This window comes from Phaeoacremonium minimum (genome assembly GCF_000392275.1).
Source record: "Phaeoacremonium minimum UCRPA7 unplaced genomic scaffold PA7_03_scaffold_363, whole genome shotgun sequence".
In the NCBI taxonomy this organism is placed as follows: Eukaryota; Fungi; Ascomycota; class Sordariomycetes; order Togniniales; family Togniniaceae; genus Phaeoacremonium; species Phaeoacremonium minimum.
In genome coordinates, this window is record NW_006921267.1 from 163,903 (window position 1) to 186,499 (window position 22,597).

The window sequence follows — 22,597 nt, forward strand, 5'->3', positions numbered from 1 at the left end:
TGATGGCACATCTGGGATGACAGCCAGGGCAGATGCTGCGACTGGCATCACAAGTACAGACAAGCCGCTAGCCCTCATCAATGTGTATGCTGTTAACGGAACGTCGGCGGAGTACAAGTCTCCCGACACTGGCCAAGTCACAGGAACTCGGCATGATCATAAGCTGGCATTTCATTCACGTCTTGTTGCTGAGTGTTTATTCCTCGAGTCTCGAGGCTTTCATGTCGTCATTGCAGGGGATCTCAATGTCGCACGTGGACCGTGGGATGGGCACCCGAACCTACGAACCTCGCCATTACAGCACTGTGTCAACAGAGCAGATTTCAACGCGAAGTTCTTTGATTCCAACGATAATGAAAAAACCAGAGCATACTGTCCGCAGCCTTCAAAAGGCGACGGGATGAATCGCTGCTTCCAAGGTGTCGACGTTTTCCGAGCGATTCACGGAGATGAGAGAAGATATACGTATCATGCACGGACGAAACCATGGGGAAGCAGTTGCGATCGAGTAGACTTGATTATTGTATCAAAAGGCTTATGGGAGAGCAGTCGTATTATACAGACCGGCATACTAGACACTCCTGCTGAGCGAGGACCCAGCGACCATGTTCCAATATGGGTCGAAATCGCCATGCAGCAGCCTGGCCAAGACAGATCAGCTGATTCAGGGAAACACCTAGAGGAAGGTGTTGCATAGATGTACATCATCTGGAAAAATCATATCATGTCCCAGCCGACTGTGTGACAATTGTTTGTGGGGCCTAAGTCACGACAACATCTAGCAGCAAGGAGATGCTTTGTGAACCACATCAGACAGAATTCGCTGCCTTGATGGCTCCTGTTCTGGCCGGCAGTTCTTGTAAAAGCAGCCCTTGCTGGGTATCATATTCTCCCTGTCGGCGTGCGATGGTTGTGCGTGTACGATCGTACGAATCATGGCACTCGTGTTTTCAGCTGTACCCCGTGCCAATTTTTCATGAGATCTCCCAATACAGAGTTCACCATCCGCTGCTGTTTCAGCATGGTAGCTCCCCTAAAACGCTCCGAGCTTATTTCGATGCCATACATCGATCCACAGCCCCCTGAAATGTCTTGTACAACCAGTTCAACGGGGGCAAACTCGGTAGACAACCTATCCCAAATAAGAGCCTCGGCTTCATCCAGGAAGTCAGGCTTCTCGAGCGATGGCCGATCGGGGCTCGACTGAATGGTACCTGATTGCGGCGAGGGTGCTGGCGCTGATGAATAAGACCTGGAGGGCAGTGGTGCAGGGAAAAGGCGGGATAGCTGAGGAGCTCGTGTTTCTTGGGGTCGTTTGGACGGAAAAGCGACTGGAGTTGCAGAGGGGGCTGCTGCGGCAGCCACGGCGGAAAGGTGTCGCAGACGGGGACGGGTGGTGGAGAGGATGTTGGAAGATCGTTCGGCGAGAAGCCTCGCCCGGAGGCAAGAACGGCAGAGCATGACAAGCAGGGCAACGAGAAACGAAGCGGTAATCGACTTTACGACGTGATTTCGTTAGGAGCTGCGATTTTACCACTACTGCATCGATGTATCGATCGACGGAGATGAGGTCGATGGTGAGTGGTGGTCCGCGAAGGTCATACACCAAAGTCTCGTTAGAATTTGGTTTTGATGACAGAAGGAGCTGTAGGTCTCGCGCCCAATTAAAACCGACCTCGCATCCGACAGCCGGAGCCAGAAATGAAGCATGGATTTGCAATCGACTCGGCTCGATTCTGATTGGTCAATACCGCCACGGAGAAATCGGTGGTCCGCACCGGGAACAGTTCAGGAACGGTATATATAATACATTCGCATCGTCTTCACACTTAACGATGCGAGAACAATTAAGACAGTATGCCCTAGATGCTCTGCTGGAATATATCAATGCTCTTATTCCATCACCTACCGATTTAGAGGTCAAATGGCGAGTGCAGCAGATCCAGATCTCATGTACGTGGGCGAGAAGTGAGATCAATCCACTGGCCTTGTGGAAAGTCATGGTACAACCCGACTTAATCCAGGATATGATGCGATGCGATACTCAGGCTCGCCTACAACTCTACTGTGACGACGACCTATCGAAGTTCAGGCAAGGCTGCTGCGCAATCACGCGATGCTCATGGACATCGCCGACATGATTGTCATCAGTACCAGAGTCTGAACTGTATAGTCAGAGGACAGGCGCGGTACCCCAACTTTTACCCCACATTCTCCGCCATCTGCATATTCTCAACTCCAACTAAACAATCGACGTAAATGACACAAACTTGGCCGGCGGCGGATTTTCCTCCAATCATTGGAACGAATGGAGGAATCCGATGCTCAATAGAGCGCATATACAACCATGTATAAGTGCCATGTCAGCCAGAAAGAGGCGAAATGTTGGGCCGAGCTGCATGTATTAGCAGAAGACGAAATACCCTATATTGTGGCTCTCTTGTACTGTACGGAATCCCCAGATGCAGAGGTTTGAGTCGCACAAGATGAGATCTGCTGTTCTCGTCACGACGGCGATCTTGCAATTATGCAGTCGAGCATGGGCCGCTGTGGTGCCCACTGCGGCAGTCCTAAATGGCACATATCAGGGTCGCTACTTGAGTGAATGGGACCAGGATGCCTTCCTCGGCATTCCCTATGCGCAGCCTCCAGTAGGGTCGCTCCGCTTCAAATGGCCGCAGAGCCTCAATGGCTCCTTTGATGAGGTCCGTGATGCCACCTCCTACGGCTACAGCTGCATGCAGTACCATACAGCTTTCAATCTCTCAGAGGATTGTCTAAGCTTGAATGTAATCCGTCCATCTGGCGACCTCAAAGACCTGCCGGTCCTCGTTTGGATATACGGCGGCGGCCTGTACACCGGTTCTACTGCTGACCCTCAATACAACCTTTCTGGAATTGTCAAGCTTAGTCAGGAAATGGGTCAGCCCCTCATAGCTGTGGACATGAATTATCGACTTAACATGTACGGCTTCCTTCAAACACCCCAGATAGTGGCAGAAGGTTCATCCAATGCTGGGCTGATGGATCAGCGAATGGCTCTACGCTGGATACAAGAGAACATCGCGGCGTTTGGGGGTGACCCGGAGCGGGTCGTCATTTGGGGCGAGAGCGCTGGCGCCCAGAGTATTGCATATCACCTGTTGAGCTATGATGGCCGAGATGATGGCTTATACCGGGGAGCGATCATGGAGAGTGGTGGACCGACCGGTTGTCAAGTCCAAGACCTGGCCTACTATACGCCGCCCGTTGAGAACCTCACGCGTACTGTCGGCTGCTGGACGGCCAAAGATCAACTCTCATGTCTACGCGGCCTGAGCCAGGAGAGCCTGTTCGCGGCCGCTCCAACACAGGTGTGGAATCCTCTCATCGACGGTGATTTTCTGACGGGTTATCCAAGCCAGCTTCTTCGTGCTGGCAAGTTCAACCGCGTCCCACTACTCACTGGAACCAACACCGACGAGGGGACCAGCTTTAGTCCCTCCGGCCCGAATTCCGAGCATGATCTCTTCAACTTGTTCCTATATTGGAGGTCGTACGCTCTCTCTCCGCCGACGATTCTGAAGCTGCTCGAGCTGTACCCTAATGACCCATGTAACGAGCCGCCGTTCTACATCACCAACTGCTCCGTGTTTTCTTCTAAAGGCCTACAGTGGCGCCGAGGTGCTGCTATCGGAGGGGATTTGGTCATGCACTCTGGCCGACGCAAGATGTGCGAGCAGTACACACTGGCAGGGCAAGATGTATATTCTTACCGATTCGACACACGGCTCTGGAACAAAACCGAGCTTGCTGGAATAGCACATTTCGACAATGTCGCATTCAGCTTCCAGAATATCAGTGGCTTACTGGGACCCAGCCCCGAGTACGACTCAGACATGAAGATAGCAAGAGCGGTGGGAACAGCTTATATCCGCTTTGTCAATACCCTGAATCCAAACCAGCCGAGCACTTATGATGGGACTAAGATTTCCAACATCATACAAGCACCGCACTGGCCAAAGTATGTTCTGAACAGCCCGGAAAACATGGTCTTTAACGCAACGCATGTTTTCGTGGAGGCGGATACTTGGAGAAAGGAGGGCATCTCGTTTATGAATACATACGAGGTTGCTAGGGAGTTGTTAGCATAGCTACCTTGATACTGAATACACAAATAGCACACTGATCAAGGTCGTTATATGATCTTTGCCTTTTAGTGATGTCGAAACGGTTATACTACAATGGGGATTCTGGGCTAGTCGACTGCCAGCAGATCTACAGGCCTGCACTATTCGAGGGGGTTTTCCTTAACATCGCCAGACTGTGCCCTAACGCGACAAATTACTGTATGTATACTTATACAACGTTGGCTGCGAAATATAATGTAATAATATTAGATGAGCGAGTATCCCTGTACGAGCTTACGAGTACCGTTGTCATTGGGTCACTGTGTTAGTGGACTTTAGTATACAATAGCCGCTAAGGGGAAGACAAATGTTTAATCACTGGAGCGCCTGCCCCTCTCACTATATCTTTTATTAAGGCTGCTCCTCATGAGGACGATCATGTCCCGGAAAGTGTCTGCTCCGGAAGTTTCCTGCCTGTCATCATCGAGAGAACGTGGGATTGATCAAGCCTTTTTCTTCATTTGCCCACAACTCTCAGTGCGGTCTAGGATTTATCTCTGTCTACCCCATTGTCGCTGGTAGCCGACGTTGATTTTAGCGAGGCGGCTTATGGGATTGGCGTTCGGGCAGTGGGTATCGACATTTGCGAGGCAAGTTGGGGTACTTTATTGCGTAACGAGAGTACAGATTTACTTGGCTAGCTTAGATATTCTCTCGCTGACCCTATGCATCACAGCGATTTGTATCCCCACAATGAAAGCTACAAATCTTTATATGCCTGTGGGCATAAGTCGCAGTATGAGATAGGCATGGGAAAACCGGCAGAATGAATCTGAGGTAACGATTCGATGTGAGTAGGCAATATTGGTCTTCCGCCATGAGGTGGTCTACTGCCGCTATTCGTGCCAGCAGTTCGCCGGCTCAGCCGGATCATTGACTTTAGTCCGATTCAGGCCATTATTCATTAATTGCGTCGCACCTCGAAGACAAGGAACTCATTCCATTCGGATACAATGTCAGCTTCCATAATGAGCTGTGGCACAGCGAATCGACCCATCGCATAACCTTGGCGCAGACGGATCCGTAGGCGATTATTATCGCTGATGAGCGTGGAGTAGAGTAAGCTGCCTGTTCCTGGGAAGATGCAGGTACAGGTAGGTTGGGCGCGTCCCCAGTCTCACGCATTCCAGCCAACCTATATGCTGTACATGTACAGTAGGCACTGTATTTGCGTATGTTCGCGGGGTTGGCTTTTCCAGCACTTCACGTATTGAAGAAACTAGTCCTGCGAGAAAACCTTCATACCCGGCCATGAAAATAACTCAATTAGCACATGGGTTGCATGCAAAGCATATCTGGAAGTTGGTTTCTTGAGAAGCTATTTGGATCGAGGCCAAGCCTGCGATCTCAATCGTCTGAGAGCCAGAATAGAAAATGCCCAGCATTGATCTTCCCCTCAGTGGAAGGTGTCCCAACGGCCTTGGGAAGTTGGCTTCCAAGAGGCGTCTGGAGGGGGCATCAAATGTCCAACCGAGGCCTAGAATTACCTTATCTTTTCCCGCCTGGGCCAGCCACATTTCCTTGGCGCACGATGGAGTTGACGGCGGTTGTTCTTTTGCTTAAGTCGATCTTCCGTGTCAATCTTCTTTTCTGTGATCTTCTGCTTGGCTTTCTGAATGAGCCACTCCTCGGCCTAGACACGCCGCAACGGCTGACAGCTTTGCCATGCCACAGTCGCAACCTTGCCTTTAAAGGGAGGTCGCGATGGCCCCTTGCTGCAAAGTTATTCTGCGTAAATCTGTCGGCTCTGGCAGGCAGGCGGCTGGGCAACGGCATTGCCATCGAGGCCCTCGTTCGGGCTCAGGCAGATTTCACAGCAAGTCAAGCAATAAAGTCGTGCATCAATCGGAGCAAGTGCCCAGCGATCGAGATGCTGATGGTCTAAATAGCAAAAGTGACAATTGCTCCACGATGGATTCTCGGCGCATTGGATTCTCACAACCTCCCTCTTTCTTAAGAAGAGAGCGACGCTCCTTGGTGAGGCTGTTGCTTAACAGAGGAATTGTTTCCCTCCAATCGAGCTCTGTATCTTGCCCCCAATTCATGCTCCCCCAGAAGCAAATTAAACTGCACCAGCGCTAAGGCACGCTCCCAACTTGGCGGACTTGGCGGCCCTTTGTTCTCTCTTGCACGGCCTGGCGACCTGCCTCCCTGAGCAAAGTTGATACAGGGTATGCGTGGCCCACCGCAATGAACAGCATGGACCAAGCCTGCTTGGGCTGTCTCTCCGAGATGCTCAATGGCCACCCGAGCCACCCAACAGTTGCTCGCGCCTTTGCACATCATGGTTGTGTTCCGAGAGTGCGCATGCTTTAATGATGGCGTCGCTGCCGGGCTGCCCAATGGGGTGCATCTGCTCTGCCCCGATTATATTGATAAGAGCTTCTGGTTAAATTCGATGATTTCATCCTGGCAGACATCCTAGCTCACCTCACACTGCGCCGTGGTATGCTGCTGTGCATGTCCGGCCGCGGAATGCAAACCAACGCAGAAGAGGCGGGTGGCACCGTCGTATCCTAACCCCTCCCCGAGATGGATATCGACCAGGGAACACATGGGCACGGGCGAGAAGGTGGAGAGATATAAACATGAGGACCGCCTTCCGCTGATCTGCCTCTCGCCTTGCTTCGCCACGGATTGCAGCTGTCTGTGTTGAGCAAAGCGTTATCTGAACGCGCTTAACCGGGTTGCTACCTAGCGTTCGTTCTTCTTATTCCGGTCTTTCGACTTCCAGTGTTAACTGGTTGGGATTCAAAGGTCAACAATGGTCCGAACGGCCTCAGTCCTGTCGGTTCTAGCGGTTGCAGCAGGCGTATTGGCCAAGTCAAGTCCTCCGATATTGCCCGGTGCGTACATCATCGAGTACGAGGACGGTCATGCAAGTATTGTATCGCGCTCCTCACACGATGGTTTGCTGACATATGCTCCTAGGATGGGGATGCCTTGCTCGATTCGATCGCTGGTGACGCCTCACCGCGTATGAAGCTTGACTTCAAGCTCTTCAAGGGCGTCTCGGTGCAGTTTAACGACTTGGACAAGGCTGAAGAGAGTGCTGCTGCGATAGCGGCCTTGCCTGCTGTCAAGTCAATTTGGCCCCAACGTCTGTATCAAATGCCGAAGCCCACTGTTCATCAGATCTTGGGTGATGGAACCGATATAGCCGCCGCCACTGCGACCAAACGGCAGTTTGAGAATGATACGTTCTCGACCCATGTGATGACGCAAGTTGACAAGTTGAGGGCGGAGGGCAATGTTGGAACTGGTATCAAAGTTGCTGTTATTGATACTGGTGTAAGTATTGGGCCTGCAATCCGACCGTACAGGCGTATGACCACTAACTCCAAACAAGGTTGACTATCGACATCCCGCGCTTGGTGGCTGCTTCGGTCCGGAGTGTCTCGTGACTTTTGGCTATGACCTTGTGGGCGACGATTTTGACGGCTTTAACACACCTGTTCCAGATCCGGACCCGTTTGACTGCGGTGGTCACGGTAGTCATGTGGCAGGTATTATCGCTGCGCAGACCAACAACCCCTTTGGCATCATTGGAGCCGCTACTGGTGTTACTCTGGGCTCATTCCGAGTTTTCGGCTGTGATGGCTCGACTCCTGATGATGTTCTCATCTCTGCGTACAACATGGCATACGAGGCAGGCGCCGACATTATCACCGCCTCCATCGGTGGCCCCTCAGGTTGGACCGAAGACCCTTGGGCCGTTGCCGTTCAACGCATTGTGGAGAACGGTGTCCCATGCACTATCTCGGCCGGTAATGATGGCGATGCTGGTCTCTTCTATGCCAGCACCGCAGCCAATGGCAAGAAGGTCACAGCCATCGCCTCTATCGACAACACGCACGTCCCAACTCTCTTCAACAATGGTACCTACACCGTCGATGGCGGCGCCAACACCTCTTTCGGCTTCACTGCAGGCTCTCCAGCGAACTGGGGCGGTGTTACTCTTCCGCTCTGGTCTGTGAACTTCAATACCGCTGACCCAGCGAATGCCTGTGAAGCTCTGCCGGCCGATACTCCAGACCTGTCTGGATATGTTGTTCTCGTTCGTCGAGGTACTTGTACCTTCGTGACCAAACTTGCCAATGTCGCCGCGAAGGGCGCAAAGTATGTCATCTTTTATAACAACGTACCTGCCGGCACGGTCTCTGTCTCTGGTACAGGGGTTCCGGGTATCGAGGCGGTCGCAATGGTTGAAGCAAGCCTTGGCGCTACTTGGATTACGGCTCTCGCTGCGGGCTCAGAAGTCGTGGTCAGTCTGGTCGACCCAATCACAGGACCCAAATTCCTTGTTGATCAGGTCAACACTGCCACCGGCGGTTTCCTGAGCACGTATACTTCTTGGGGCCCAACATACGAGGCCGATCTCAAGCCGCAGCTCGCGACCCCTGGCGGTTTGATTCTGTCTACGTATCCCACCGCTTTAGGGTCGTATGCAGTCCTGTCCGGAACCTCCATGGCCTGTCCCCTAGCTGCCGGCATCTATGCGCTCATCATGGTCGCTCGAGGCACAAAGGACCCTAAGACAATTGAGAACATCCTTTCAGCCACGGCCAATCCAAATCTCTTCAATGACGGCGCTTCCACATACCCCGTCCTCGCACCAGTAGCGCAACAGGGCTCTGGACTCCTGCAAGCTTATGACGCTGCATATGCGACAACCCTGCTCAGCGTAAGCAGTCTCGCGTACAACGATACCGACAACTTTGTGGCTGTACAGAATTTCAGCATTTCTAATGAGGGCAAGGCCGCGGTAACATACACCCTCAGCAATATCGGTGCCGCAACTGGATATACATTTGAAGACGACACTACCATATTCCCCGCCACATTTCCCAATGAGCTCACCGATGATTTTGCGACTCTTGTATTCGGGCCTTCATCGACTGTCACAATTCCTGCCGGTCAGCGACGCATAATCTCTGTCACCGCCACACCTCCGGTTGGCCTCGATGCTCTGCGCCTGCCCGTCTGGTCTGGATACATCGCAATCAATGGCACGGATGGCTCTTCTTTGTCATTGCCGTATCAAGGTGTTACGGGCTCTTTGCACAGCAGAACTGTCCTGGATCCCAATAATACATACCTGTCGTCGGATGCAGATGATTACGGCACGCCCGAAGATGTCGACTTCGATGCCCTCCCCCCAGTTCCAGCAAATACCACCTTCATCTTGCCGCCTCCTGGGCACGCGAACGATACAAAGTATGAGAACAGTACCGTGTTGCCACTCCTTGTAGTCAATCTCGCGTTCGGATCTCCGCTATTGCTCGCGGATGTTGTACCCATCAGTACATGTAAGCCAGTCGAAACCAAGACAAATCTAGGTATCACCACCCTTGGCCAAGCCTACAGCTTCCCGCACCAGTATGAACCACGTGCTGCGCAGAAGTCAATATGGGATGGTCGACTTGCTGACGGAACCTACGCTCCATCTGGAGTATACAAATTTGTTGTGCGTGCATTGCACGTTTATGGAAACCCATCCGATCCCGCAGAGTACGATGTTGTTCAGACCGTTCCATTTAGAATTAGGTACATCGGGGCCAACTCGACTGCAACAGCCCTTGAACGGGTGAAAAGGTTGTAAGAGAAGATAGGTGGCCTAAAGAAAGATCCATGCAAAATGTACGGTAGTAGAAAACTAGACAGGCGCTTCTTGTAATGTAATGCAGCGCCTTTATGTAATGAATGTCTATGTTTTTCTTTCTGCTTCCCCGGCAACGCCGAGACTTGATAATTATTAGTACCGGCTCAATAGTAATAAGCAGCATGAATCTTAATCGTGCTATTCATGGCACATCTGCATCATGGTCTGACACCACTTGCTATATTGGGCTCTTCCGTAATAAACTCATGTCATTGCAGATGTCTACATCGTATCACATTTTCAAAGCTCGTACCTGCTACGAAGGCTCCATGCTGCATATTTGACTCTCTCATCCACCAGACTTCTGTTCCTGCTCGCAAATTATGATGGGCCCTGAGGTACTGACTCGAAGTGCTACGCAGAAGATTGGCATCGATTCCCCGACATGGATACCTTACAGAACGTGTCCAGTTTCATCATGACTAGTCCAGTCATCCTAGGAAGCGACTTTTTGAGCTTCTTTCTCTGGAACCTCTACCTGCTCGGTCGCGCCGTAGCCAGCCTCGATATCCTTGCTTTGCTCATCCACCTCACATTCCAAGTTCATGCCAGCTGGACGAGCCGTCTCGAAGTGTCGACCTCTCTTCTCAGGACCGAACGCAGTTGTGACTGCAATACCGATAGCAATTATCGCGGTGGCTATCCCCATTGTAGGGCCGTATGCCTCGACTTGCTTACCGCTGTAGCTTGTAACAAAATTGCTTTCAGCAATAGCGTTTACTATCTGTGCCGAAGGAGAAGAGATCATGTTGCCGATCTGGTAGGTGATACCAGGGAACGACGATCGGAACGCAGGGGGTGACAGTTCGTTGAGATGGATGGGAATGACGCCCCAAGCTCCCTGAACAAAGAACTGGATCCAGAATCCCGTAACAGACAGTGAACGCTCTCCGTGGGGAAGAATCCAGGCTGGAATAAGACATGCACTGATGATCGCAGCACCGACAATGGCTCGTCTGCGACCCAGCCATTGAGAGATGTAACCGATGATGGTACCGCCTACACAAGCACCAGTCTTCATGAGGATACTCGCACGGGTCGCGGCTGAATTGCCAAGCTCTTTTTCTGTAAGCATAAAGGTTGTGTAGTTGTCCTGAGAGGTGTGACTGTAATCTAAGCATGAAAGTCAGCAGTGGCTGGGTAAAGCTTAAAGTTGAAAAGGAGAGCTTACAATTGAACCATGTCATCAAAATGATGCAGTAAATGCACATCTTCCACTCTTGGCCCAACATTATCTTCGTCTCTTTCCAAAATTGAGAAGGATGAGCTTTGTTCTTTCCAGCCTTACGAGCCTCTATGAACTGTTGGGAATCTGGGAAGAAGCATCTTAGGATTCCCACGCCAATGGAAAGGCCAGCAGCGATCCAAAAGACGGTCTTCCAGCTATCTGAAGTATCGCCCACTCCAAGAACGGCACATGCAGCACACACGTAGCCGAATGAGTAGCCTTGCTGAAGAACGCCGGACATCAATCCACGCGCATCGACAGGACTATTCTCCAAAGCCATTGCAATAGCATTGCCGTACCTTTGTCAAGACATTAGCTTTGACCGTGTAAGTTGACGAAGTTGACTCACACTCCGCCCATGAAGAGCCCGAATAAGGACCTGACAGCTAGGAACTGGGAAAATGTCGAACTGTAGATGGTGGCGATCTGCAGAATGCCCAAGATGATCATATTGAAGACCATGGGCCATTTTCGTCCCCACTTGTCACCAGCGAGGCCGAAGAATGCTGCACCGATAGAACGTAAAAGAAGTGTCAGAGTAATCGCGGTGGACACGTTAGTCTTGGTGGTTCCATAGTATTTGGCAAGTTTAGCCTGCTGGATGGAAAGAGCGTGAAAGTCGAAGGCATCAGCACTCCAAGCTGCAAAACCAACGAAGAAGAAGAGCCAGCCTTTGGCAGAAAGCTGAGACATCAAACTGATTGGGTTCTTGAGCGGTACTGGCTTCTGCCATTCTGCAGCTTCCTCGCCATACTCATTGCGTACTACTACACGCTGCTTCCATATGAAGAGATCTTTGAAGGATTGCTTCGCTGTTGGCCAAATTCCTTTGGCCACGGGGTCAGCAGGCTCATGAGTAGACTCCATGATTTCAAGCCAGCGATTTTAATAGAGGTCAGTAGGAATAAACCAAGTGTACAGTCCAGAGCTGATATTTGTGTGCAATCTAGTACGACGTTGATCTTTGTTTGCTGTATCTCTAAGATCGAAAGTCGGAGAGCATGTCAGTTATAAATAAAGGAGCGCTGGGTGCTTTGAGGTAGACCCCCCCTCACAACCAATGGGGACTATGCTAGGTATCATCGTGATCCATGACTGTATCCGTTTGCAAAGAAGGTCTATCGTAACATGCAGACAGGGGTCCTAGTCAAGCATACCACTGGAGTCTGCACCAAGATTACGGACCTGCCCTATAGAAGTGATACAGAAGCTACTGCTTACTCTGAGGTCGCTGACTCGAGAGAGGATAAGACGAGCATTGCCAAGTGCTTGGCAGGTGCCAAGAAGAGGGGAAGCCCTGTAAGTCGGATGTGGCCAGCAAATAGCATTGCTCTGAGGCTAGGATGGCGGCGTATATTCTCGGTCAAACTAAGTCTTGGACCTATTGATATTCGTTGAAGACGGGGCGCCGCCATGGCGATGGAGCACGATGTGACGATCGGGCTCCCCGCGGGGAGGAAGGAACTTTACGGGGGACGGTGTTCTCGCCGCGGATAACTCATCTCGGCCATGCGGAGACTCGGAGAGTAGCGGGTGGAGAGCAGGGATTCACGATTTGCCCAGATAAAATCTCACGAGGTCTCACGATCTTGTTGGTGCCCAGCAATGAGCTAGAGAATCGACCGGAATAGTTGATGGCGGACTTTTCCAGGACTTCATCGTCAGGTCGGGTGTCCTAGGAAAGGTCATATCATAGATATTGTAGAGAGCTGCCTCCAAAGTCGCGCAAGAGGTCGAAGCAAGCAACGCCGCGCCGGCCTCGAGATGCTGCCGAGTTGTGTTGTCGTATGCCAAGTGAAACCATGTGGTGGCTGATATTATCAAGCGAGCCAAGCCGGGCGGCTTGACCAGGCCCACGACCAAAGCCTGCAGTCCTCTAACAAGCTTTCACCACGGCACGGCTTACGGCAGTTGAAATGGCGGTCGCTTTGCGGACCAATAATCCTTCAAAAATTACGTCGACCAATGCCAAAATGAGAGACCCCGAAGTAATTCTTCGTTCAACAAGTTGATATGATAATTCTCGATGCTGTAGTTGTGGTTGTGAATGCAGCTAGTAGAGTGGTTCTCACCTTCTAGATTGAAAAAGGGAGATATATCAGTCTCACAAAGGTCACTCATTCTTCCCCCTTTTTTGATTAATAAGGAACAAAACATCTCAACATTCCTGCCAGTCTTCTCTCGATACCATCTATATTTGTCGCGGTGTCTTGTCATTGAGGTGGGATACAGTTCTGATATATGTCTCCGAAGGATTGCATTCATACACTTGGTTTGCATGTGCCACCAGAACACAACAACGGTATCACAAATTGGGTATATTGAGTTTATCTAGAATCAGGCAGGCTAAAAACCGAAGTTGCAATACTAGCGAGATCAACAATATACAAAAGAATAGCTGCTCAGTGGTCTATGACAGAAACCATTACAAGTTCAGGGAGATGACTCGGGATAAAGATCAAGTGTAGAGCGGGTAATCTCTTCGTTGAGTGACGAGAAAGGCACAAGGCTAAACCCAAGCTCCAGGGATCGGCTGGCCCATGATGCTTCTCCGTATTGCAGTTGTAGACTCAATTTCCGAATCACTCGATGAGCCCGATTCGGATGACGAATCACGTATAGTGATTTTAACATCGTGGTCACTTTCACTACCATCCACTTTGCAGAGCAGATGTTCGACAGCAGACTGCTCATCCAGCATCGCAGCCTCTTCGTCTTCCTTCGCGCTCTCGAACATGGATTTGAGCAGTGAATTTTTGTCCTCGGTCCTCGGAACTACATCGAACGAGAACCTAACAGGCTTTGCAATCAAGAGCGGAGTGTAATTGTTCCAATGAATCGGGATTTCCATGCCGTTTTCGTCACGTCTTTTTTTGATATCGAAAGCCCAGGCAAGGCCGCCCATAGTGAGAAACAAGTCTTGCTCAACAATTGGTACGCCTTGGCATGTTCGTCGACCAAAGCCGAATTGTGAATACCCATTCAGATTAGGATACACAGTTAGTGGCTCCTTAAAGGTTGGGTAGTCTGGCGAGAGCCAGCGCTGAGGATTAAACATTTCTGGCTGGGGATACACAGACTGATCGCGTGTCATTCCCCTGGGAGTGTGTTAGCGCTTGTATATAATAAAATTTGCATTTTCTTACCATTCTAATGCATGGATAGTTGCGCCTGCAGGAATCAAGTATCCATCATAAATATCGTCCTTCTCTACGGCATGAGGAATACCTGCTTGTGTTAGCTAAATTCACTGGTTTCTCTCATCTATACTTCCTACCTGTTGGCACAGGTGGTCGCCAGCGCATGACTTCCTTTACAACAGCCCTCAGAAGTGGGAGCTTTTCGCGATCCTCCCACTGCGGACACTTTCCTGCACATGATTGGTCGATTTCCTTTTGCAACCTTCGTTGCCAGTCTGGATAATGACACATTGCCAGGAAGAAGCTCTGTATAGGACTACCGATGGTCAAAGCTCCGGCAATCGCCATGAGTCCTGCGACATATGAGCCTTCCTTTATGTTACCCCATCGATCTTTCAACTTCTCGTCCATAGTCTCACGATCCTTATCCTCTAAGAATGTGCGTATGAAACTCGGGTTTGCTGAATCTCGGTCCAGCATCTTTCGGACGTAGTCCACATTGCCCTCGAACAGTTTTTCTTCGAGTCTGTGGCGAGCCTTCTCTTTTTGTTTCCAGGGACTCAAAATGCTAGGAATGTGAGCAAGCCAGCTAATGACATTGGGCAAAGCTCCGGAAGGGCTTATCGCCTCAAGAAGGCCAAATGTCGTTTTCCGTAGCACTTTGGCAGGATGGGGGCTGCCCCAAGCTAGTCGAGAGACTGTCCGGCTTGTAAATTGCTCAACCCATTCGATGTAGTTACCGGGATCCTGCCCCATTAGGTAAAGAAACCGGTCTCGCTCACGAGTAGGATAGCCATGGAGAGACGCAGTTGAGCTCGTGCCCATAAGGTGGTGGCATAATTTACGTTGACGCTTCCAAGTATCTGCATGCATATACATTGTAAGCACCGTCTCACACCTTGGTGGTTATACCTTCGTAGTCTCGGTGCAGCAATTGATGTGTTCATACTTACCAGTTCGCCCCAGCAGTGCGAGATAGTCGCCGCTCGTTCTGTTATCGGCAAGGTTTGGTATGACAGGTCGGTCTGAGTAAATAGCACTACGTCTAGACAAAAGATCGTGGGCAATCTTCTCGGACGAAATCCAAACATGGATTGAGCCAAAAATTTCCATTTGATAGATGGGTCCATATTCTTGACTCCATTCATAAAACTTCAACCACGAAGACTCAGATGGCACATCGTGAACCCTTCCAACAAGCGGAAGGCCTTGAGGTACTCGTCAGAAACACATACAACTCGTAAAGAAAGATAAACAATAGAAGGCAAGATAGTACAGGCTTACCTTTCGGTCCAGGTAAAGGCTTTACCCCTTCGGGTAGCCTTTTCGCTCCCGAGTACAGGCGGAAGAGGCAGAAGCCAACTAGCAGAGCCAGCAGTAGAGCTAACAGTGCCGCCATGGGTTCTCTCAATCCTAACGGCTGATCTATATGTATTACGGCTAGGACAAAGACCAAGAGAAAACGACAAGAAGAATAATATAGTATGCCACCGCTCATGGGAAGAGGAGGCTAATATGGTCCCAAGCTGCGGTCCTACGGCTTTGTCCTCCCCGAGTACGTATGTCAGTTATCCAATGCCTGACACACTGGTAGCTCAATGCTGTACTATGGTCATTAAATCCTTGGAGACAACTTGTACAGGTTCAGCTCCACTCAACATTCCCGATGCTACGGAGACCGCCATCCCACGGTAGACCGATGATCATTCCTGCGTTATAAGTCCGCCCCACACAGCATAGTTCTTCATCACCGGGACAGGCAAGAGAGTAGCCAGCACAACAGCTCGGTAACTGTAGTAAACGGGGCGTTGTCACACATTCAGGATTGTAATCACAAAGGATGTCCTTACGTCCTCGAGCGCTCCGCACGTTTCACGAGATCCCATTTGTTAACCGTGCTCTAATCGAGGCATAGTAATCGGGCTAAAAACTAAGGTGCTATGTTCGTTCTGCATGTGATACGCGTAGAGGAGGTTTGCTAAAGGGATTGATGGGAGGTATCGCCGATGATTGCACAAACCTAATCACAATCCGAGCTTTCCAAGATGGAAAGGGGAGAGAGCAATCTTATTATGGAAATAGATCAACATCGCCGACCATGTCACTGGTAGGCATGCACACCCGTATCATCAATACCAAGGCTGATATTCCAAGTTGGTCAAGGCCCGGACATTCTCGGCCCGTCAGCCGAGTACCTTTCGGTCTTGTACCCTTGTCCTATGAGTCGCGTAAACCTCGCTTATCTGAAGACTTGCTTCATCAAGAAAAATCAAACCGATGATGTTAACTACAAATAATTAATGCATAGGATATAGGACCGGCAAGAGCGAATAATTTCACTACTACTGTCGTTGATCTGATATTTGGCTTACACCTACATCGAGGAGTCATTCTGTAATTACGTAGCAATCAACATGATGAGGACGAAAGATTCCATCGGTCATCATCGCGAGGGCATCAAGGACGGACCCAGACCGTTATCGTTTGTGTTACGTGGGCTTGTCCGGTCACCCAAGAGTTGGTGTCTGAGAAGCCACCTGGTTTATGCATAAGACAACGGTCTTTTCATCTACGTGGCTTTCTGTCGGCGTATGCAAAAGCTAGACTGACAGTTGTGTGCAGTTCGTGTAACTTATCGCAGCGTGGCCATAGCCCAAGACGCCAGCCTCATTGAGCAGCGATCGGCTTTCTCGGCGTTCTTAGGCCGGCTGTCAAACCGACGCCGTCATGCAGGCTTCGGTATTGCAGGGGGCGCGGCACCCTCTAGCGTCGGGATGATCACCATTGCACTACGGGTTCCCCCACGGTGGCTCAGGCACTTCAGGTACCCCTCCACAAGAAGGCACATGCTGTCAGCGTGTGGCATCTGTGGCTGGTTCCTGGAGCCAAACAACTTCGTCGCCCTTCCTAAGTGGCGGGCGACCAACGTCGATCTAGAAGTGCAATCTAGTGTATATGCTCTCGAGTATATCAGTCAATGCTGCCCTTGGACTCCAGATGGGACCAGATATTTTCTCTCGCGAGATGGAACGAGCATCATGAGCTCGATCACTGGGTAAGCGACCCGCACGCAGCGAGCACCTCTTCAAGGCTTTCTCGCCTCTCCTAAATACATAAGGGAATGCATCATCATACTAGGGCGGATCAATATCACGATGCCTATGGCTTTCGGCCTGACGTTAATCCCGGGCAATTGAGAGAAAGTGTTTACAAGCCAAAGCCTGGCTTTGGATCACTGAATTACACTATCAAATGGCTGACTATGGACTGTTTGCAAGTATGATATCACGTCGTGTTCTATTTTCAATGAATAAAAAGAGGAATCGGATCTGTGGCGGTGAATAGCTAAGGTATTCGCCCATTTATTTCAGGTACAATGCTCTTCGCTGCCGTTCACGGGCTTCACCTGTGCCTCGCGAAGGAGAATGGCCGCAGCTCTATTTGCGTGCCACCCATCGGCACAGGCTGGAAACGCCCTCAGTTCTCAGTTCTGCGCCGCATACCGTCCATCTTTTCTACAGTAGCGTCGTTACTCCAAGAGGAGCCAGCCAGTGAGGTTTGTTGTAGGTCGGACTTGAACTCTGATCAGGATGAAGTGAATAGCTTGACGGGTACACAGTCCACAAAGATAGAGACAAGATAAGGGGGGTTTCCATTTCAACTACTGGATGGATATATGACGTTTCAGGCGATTACATCGGTTTCGCACGTCCCTGTATAACGCGTAATCCAAGAGATCAGAGGTGCCATATCGATTCGTGGTTCTTGGTTCGCTGGATCATTGCAAAGCTACCGAAAACCTACTGAGTTACATTCTTCATGATTGGTCTATTCATATGCCAAAAAGATATTGCAAAATATCTCAAAAGCCATAATGCCACCAACCGGTGTGCTCCCTCAATGCCAGGAAGAAATTATGAGAAGCTTTGATGTGGTTAGTTCTCGGATCGAGCCATTGACCATAAGACTACGTTCTAACGCCACCTCACAAAGCATGCTCGCATAGCTGAATTCCCAAGAGTGCACACTGGAGATGTGGGATCGCTTGATTCAGGATTCTAGTGACGGGAAATTGGCTGTCAGCAACGTTTAAATTGCCGCCGAAAGGAGAGTCTGTCAGTACCCAGGAGATCAAGTTTACCTAGAGTCTTTGAGTGCATAGTGATCTTTATGAGCATGATCAGACCGACTGTGAGACGAAGCGCGCGGCTATGTCTGATAGTTAGTCCGGACTTATTTGTTAGATGGAGATACTCAGCAATTTAGAGACTTGAATGTTATTGAAGGTTATATTAGAGAGTTTCGCAAAATCAGATGATCCTTGATGAGTTTTCAATGACATTCGAAAATGTGTTTATGAGACGGCGAGGACGCCGAAGAATATATATCACAGGTTGGGGTTGGAGTGGATGAAAGAGAAGTTGAAAGCGAGTTTGCTTCGCAAAGAGTCCGTCTGGATTATTGGTATCGAAGCTTTCTTACAAATAAGTTAGGCATTGCTTCATCACTGGGCCTTGCCCCCTATTCATCAGCGATCGTCAATCGAATGCTAATGACGCAGTCAACGATGTCTTGGCTGCACAGCAAGCCACCCAAACGAGAAGTTCGTTGCCGTTGTAATCAACGGCCTTAGCTAGGCGCACCGACACCTCAATATCCGACTCCATAGCTACAACAATAGTTGTGACCAGGCTAGGCTACCTACCAATAATTCTAGCCACGTCCCATATCATCAGTGTGCCCAGCTCACATCCTCTCGACAGGGGTCAAGCCTAGTAGCCTCATGCCGTTTGCTAGTACTATCCTAGCCGCATCATAAAGCGCCATACGGGCCTTCTGGAGCTCTTTCTCGCTACCGACAATCTTGAGATGGTCGTAACTTGCGCTCAATGCGTGTGTCATCTTGAAGAGATATGTCAAGACCGTGGTGGGCTCAAGAGTCTTGAGAGTGTTGTTCACTACGTCTGGCCATTGGGACAGCATCCTGACGATATTGATCGCATGTGTCTCTGTCAGTAATGACAGGTCCGCCGCCGCGAGTTCCTCGACCGGGATGGCTGCCCTGCGCTCGATAGAGCAGACACGAGCGTGCGCATACTGCAGGTACGGGCCAGTATCGCCCTCGAAAGACGTCATAGTCTCCATGTTGAACGTGTAGTTGTTGACCCTAAAGCTTAAGTCAGATCATGGAGAATCATTTACAAAACGCCTAATGGAGCTTACCTCTTGCCAGTCATATCCTGAACCATGACACTGCTGATGCCAAGGGTATCTGCGACAGCATCTGGGTTCTCGACCTGCGCATACTTGTCCTCGTTCTTCCGCATGACCTCGTGCATCTTGTCACCTACATCTCGAAGAATGTCGTCCAAAAACTTGACTGTGCCTTTTCGTGTGCTCATTCCTAGAACTAGACCAAAGTTGATGTGTTGACACTTCGCCGCGATGTCCTTGTACCCCATGAGCTCCACAATCTTGAACAGCTGCTTCAGATGCAAGTCTTGCTGGGAGGCAACAACGTAGATCATATGGTCGAAGTGATACTTTTCATGGCGTCCAAGCAGCTCACTGATGTCTCGGGTGAGATAGAGCGCAGTGCCGTCCTTCTTCCGTACGATCGGCCGCTCCAAACGCTTGCCCTCCTTGCCAGGAACAAGCTTCTGGAAATCGATAATCACTGCACCCTCTGACTCTTCAGAGATACCCATCTCGGCCATCTTCCTGGCCGCTGCCTCCATTGCTGACTCGGGCACCTGACTCTCTCCAGAATACTCGTCAAAGTGGATGTTTAGCCGTGCATATGTTTCCTTGTATCGCACGATACTGAGATCTCGGAATCGTCTCCACTGGGCGACCGCTGCTTCGTCCCCGTCGACCATCTTCTTGAAGTATCCTCGCGCCTGTTCGTCAAGGCTGGTCGCCTCCAGCTCCGTGACATCCTTACCTTCCTTCTTCGCCGTATCAATCGTTAACTTCTCCTCGGTAAGCTCCTTGTTGATCTTGACGTAGAGCTCGTAGAGATGGTTGATTGGGTCTTTTTGGAGTGCCTCTTCATCGCCATACCGCGCGAAGCCTAATGCCAGAAGACCGTACTGCTTTCCCCAATCGCCTAGATAGTTGATTCGAGTGACGTCCCATCCCATGCCGTCGTACAGATTTGAAATAAAGCCGCCAATGATGGTACTTCGCAAGTGGCCGGCATGGAAGGGCTTGGCAATGTTGGGGGAGGAGAACTCGACAATGATCCGCTTCTGTCCCTTGCTGGGGTCTTTGGAATCTTTCAACCCAAGTGCTTTATTATTACCGAAGGACCTGCCCAGTTGTCGGATCATGGGAATGACTGCCTGTGTGAGAGGTCCAGTCTTGAAGAAGAAGGACATGAAGTAGCCAGTGACGATGGGTTTGGATACTAGGGGGTCTTCAGGAAACTATGAGGAAAGCAGAGTTAGCCTCAGCCGGCAAGATATGCACGACCAGGTATGGGCGCAAAGAGAGAGTTTGGCACTGTATCTACTGACCTTCTCGGACCACTCCTTCACGAGCTCGTCAGGTTTCTTGCCCTTGACCCTCAAAGCAGGCGCCGCAAGGATGAGATCACCCTTTTCCAGCCCCGACGTCCATTGAAGGGCGTTGTAGATGATCTTGGGATCAACGCCAGTGATCTTCTCAAGAATTCCCGTTAGGTGGGCACGATAGACGTCGAAAGGGTTTACGTCGGGAAAGCAGTTCGGGTACCGGTCGCGCATGTCATCGAGGGCCAGGCCATCGGTGAGCTTCGCTAGCTCGTCGAAGCCTCGATGTGTGGTGGCCATGGCGGCGAATGTGCGCTTGAACTCTCGTGTACGAAGAGGTCCAAATTGGAGGGTTGAGCTGCGCGATTGACCGACAGCGGCGTCGGTCTGGTGGCTGTGGTATATTACCGGGCGTAATTGCGTCAAGAGTTTCGAGGCGGGGTCTGGGCTCGAGGCCGGCCGAGATACAATGCGCCGGGAGAAAGAGTGTCCAGCTCGCGATGTGGTCAGAGTCAACTGCCGAATGCAGAGAGATGAAGTGAAAATAGGTGAGTGTGATGTGCGTGGGAGGAGAACTGGCATAACCTGCGACCGTGACCGTTTTCCCTTGATATCGTCAATGGAGAGCAGACTGGTGACTCGACGGGATGGCGGGCTGTGACTCCCTTCAGAAAATTTTAGGTTTCGCGCGCTCAGGTACCGCCAGTCACATCCTTAGGGCAGGTGCAGCTGCAGGGCGTTGGTTCACCTAACGTTATCAGCACCGCAGCCCAATGCGATAAACCTGACAGCTGTCCGCCACCTGGTAAGGCTGCTGTTTCCAACACGCCGACAATGATGGGTCTGTCATTGTCAACATCACCCTCAATCTGCACATGTTTTACTTAGTGTTTGATTCTAGCAGGCTGTAAACAAATTATATAATCGTTGCTCATAGTCACATATATTTATCCAAAGCTACGTCGCTATGCTTGACATATCCCAACGCTTACTGGCTCAACCCCTAGGGAAGAACATCCTTGCTTCTCAAATGAATTTTCACATTGTTCACGTTGATCGTCCTCGCGTATACGGCAGGACAGCTCTGGTTCTAGTGTCCGACCATCTCCTTAGTCCTGGTATTCCTTTCATCGATCCAACTGGGGTTATATCTACGGATTAGAAGAGCTGTTTCCAGTCTCTTCCGTTTCCGTTCACCTAGCAGACTTCTTCATATTCGGGCCCATGTCCAAAGTCTGGGCAAGGCGCAAAGAGACCGTTGGACCCAAGTCGGGACGACATAGCTCCCTGGCGTGATTGCTGTAGGGCCTCATGTCCTTCCAAGTCAGAGTTCCTAATGTGCCACCACCTTTCTGTTAGAGAATTGGACCTCACAGAAGGGACCGAAATGCCACACATATAAAAGGCATATTACGTTGTGCGCTCGCGCCGCTCTAGCCGTTGTCATCCTTGGTCCGTGAGTCGAACTGCTATCCGCCTCTGATCAAGGAGCATTGGGCCTTCTCAGAGAATTCTCGCCGCATTCAAGCATGCGACTTATGTTGATCAAAAGCAGTACTCTTCCACATGAAGATGAATGCCCTGGGCTCCCGTACCCTTATGCACGGCTCGTTCATCGCTCAATTTTGCGACGCAGTTCCGTGCCCGCGCAACGAGGGACTTCCCGCCACAGACAACAACTGATGTCTCGCCGCCTGTCCGTTCTACAGGTTCCCGGATGAAAGAGTCGATATCGGGTCGTATACTCGAGTGATGGACGTGCGAGTCCGAGCTCGCACTACTGCCGGGTCTGTGGGATCGGGGAGTCGATGTCCGCGCCGCTGATTTCTCAATATCCACCGAGGTCACAGCACCTATTTTTTCATCAAAGCTAGTAGGGGTAGTAG

The 22,597-nt window shown here is 50.6% G+C and overlaps 4 protein-coding genes across 4 annotated transcripts; 2 read left to right on the plus strand and 2 right to left on the minus strand.

Moving 5' to 3' along the window:
- Positions 1 to 2,462: 2,462 nt before the first annotated feature.
- UCRPA7_4768 (putative carboxylesterase family protein) lies at positions 2,463 to 4,133 on the plus strand (the record flags this gene model as incomplete). The annotated part of the gene is made up of 1 exon (XM_007917319.1): positions 2,463 to 4,133. One exon carries the CDS (start codon positions 2,463 to 2,465, stop codon positions 4,131 to 4,133), a length of 1,671 nt encoding a protein of 556 aa, XP_007915510.1.
- Positions 4,134 to 6,933: 2,800 nt separating this feature from the next.
- On the plus strand, positions 6,934 to 9,771 carry UCRPA7_4769 (putative minor extracellular protease vpr protein; the record flags this gene model as incomplete). Its single annotated transcript, XM_007917320.1, has 3 exons — positions 6,934 to 6,969; positions 7,101 to 7,460; positions 7,519 to 9,771. 3 exons carry the CDS (start codon positions 6,934 to 6,936, stop codon positions 9,769 to 9,771), a joined length of 2,649 nt encoding a protein of 882 aa, XP_007915511.1.
- Positions 9,772 to 10,267: 496 nt separating this feature from the next.
- Positions 10,268 to 11,926, minus strand: UCRPA7_4770 (putative carboxylic acid transport protein; the record flags this gene model as incomplete). The annotated part of the gene is made up of 3 exons (XM_007917321.1): positions 10,268 to 10,944; positions 11,003 to 11,358; positions 11,409 to 11,926. The coding sequence occupies 3 exons, from the start codon at positions 11,924 to 11,926 to the stop codon at positions 10,268 to 10,270; spliced, it is 1,551 nt and encodes a 516-aa protein (XP_007915512.1).
- A 7,019-nt stretch (positions 11,927 to 18,945) lies between these two features.
- On the minus strand, positions 18,946 to 21,011 carry UCRPA7_4771 (putative arginyl-trna synthetase protein; the record flags this gene model as incomplete). The annotated part of the gene is made up of 3 exons (XM_007917322.1): positions 18,946 to 19,366; positions 19,423 to 20,627; positions 20,718 to 21,011. The coding sequence occupies 3 exons, from the start codon at positions 21,009 to 21,011 to the stop codon at positions 18,946 to 18,948; spliced, it is 1,920 nt and encodes a 639-aa protein (XP_007915513.1).
- Positions 21,012 to 22,597: the final 1,586 nt, after the last annotated feature.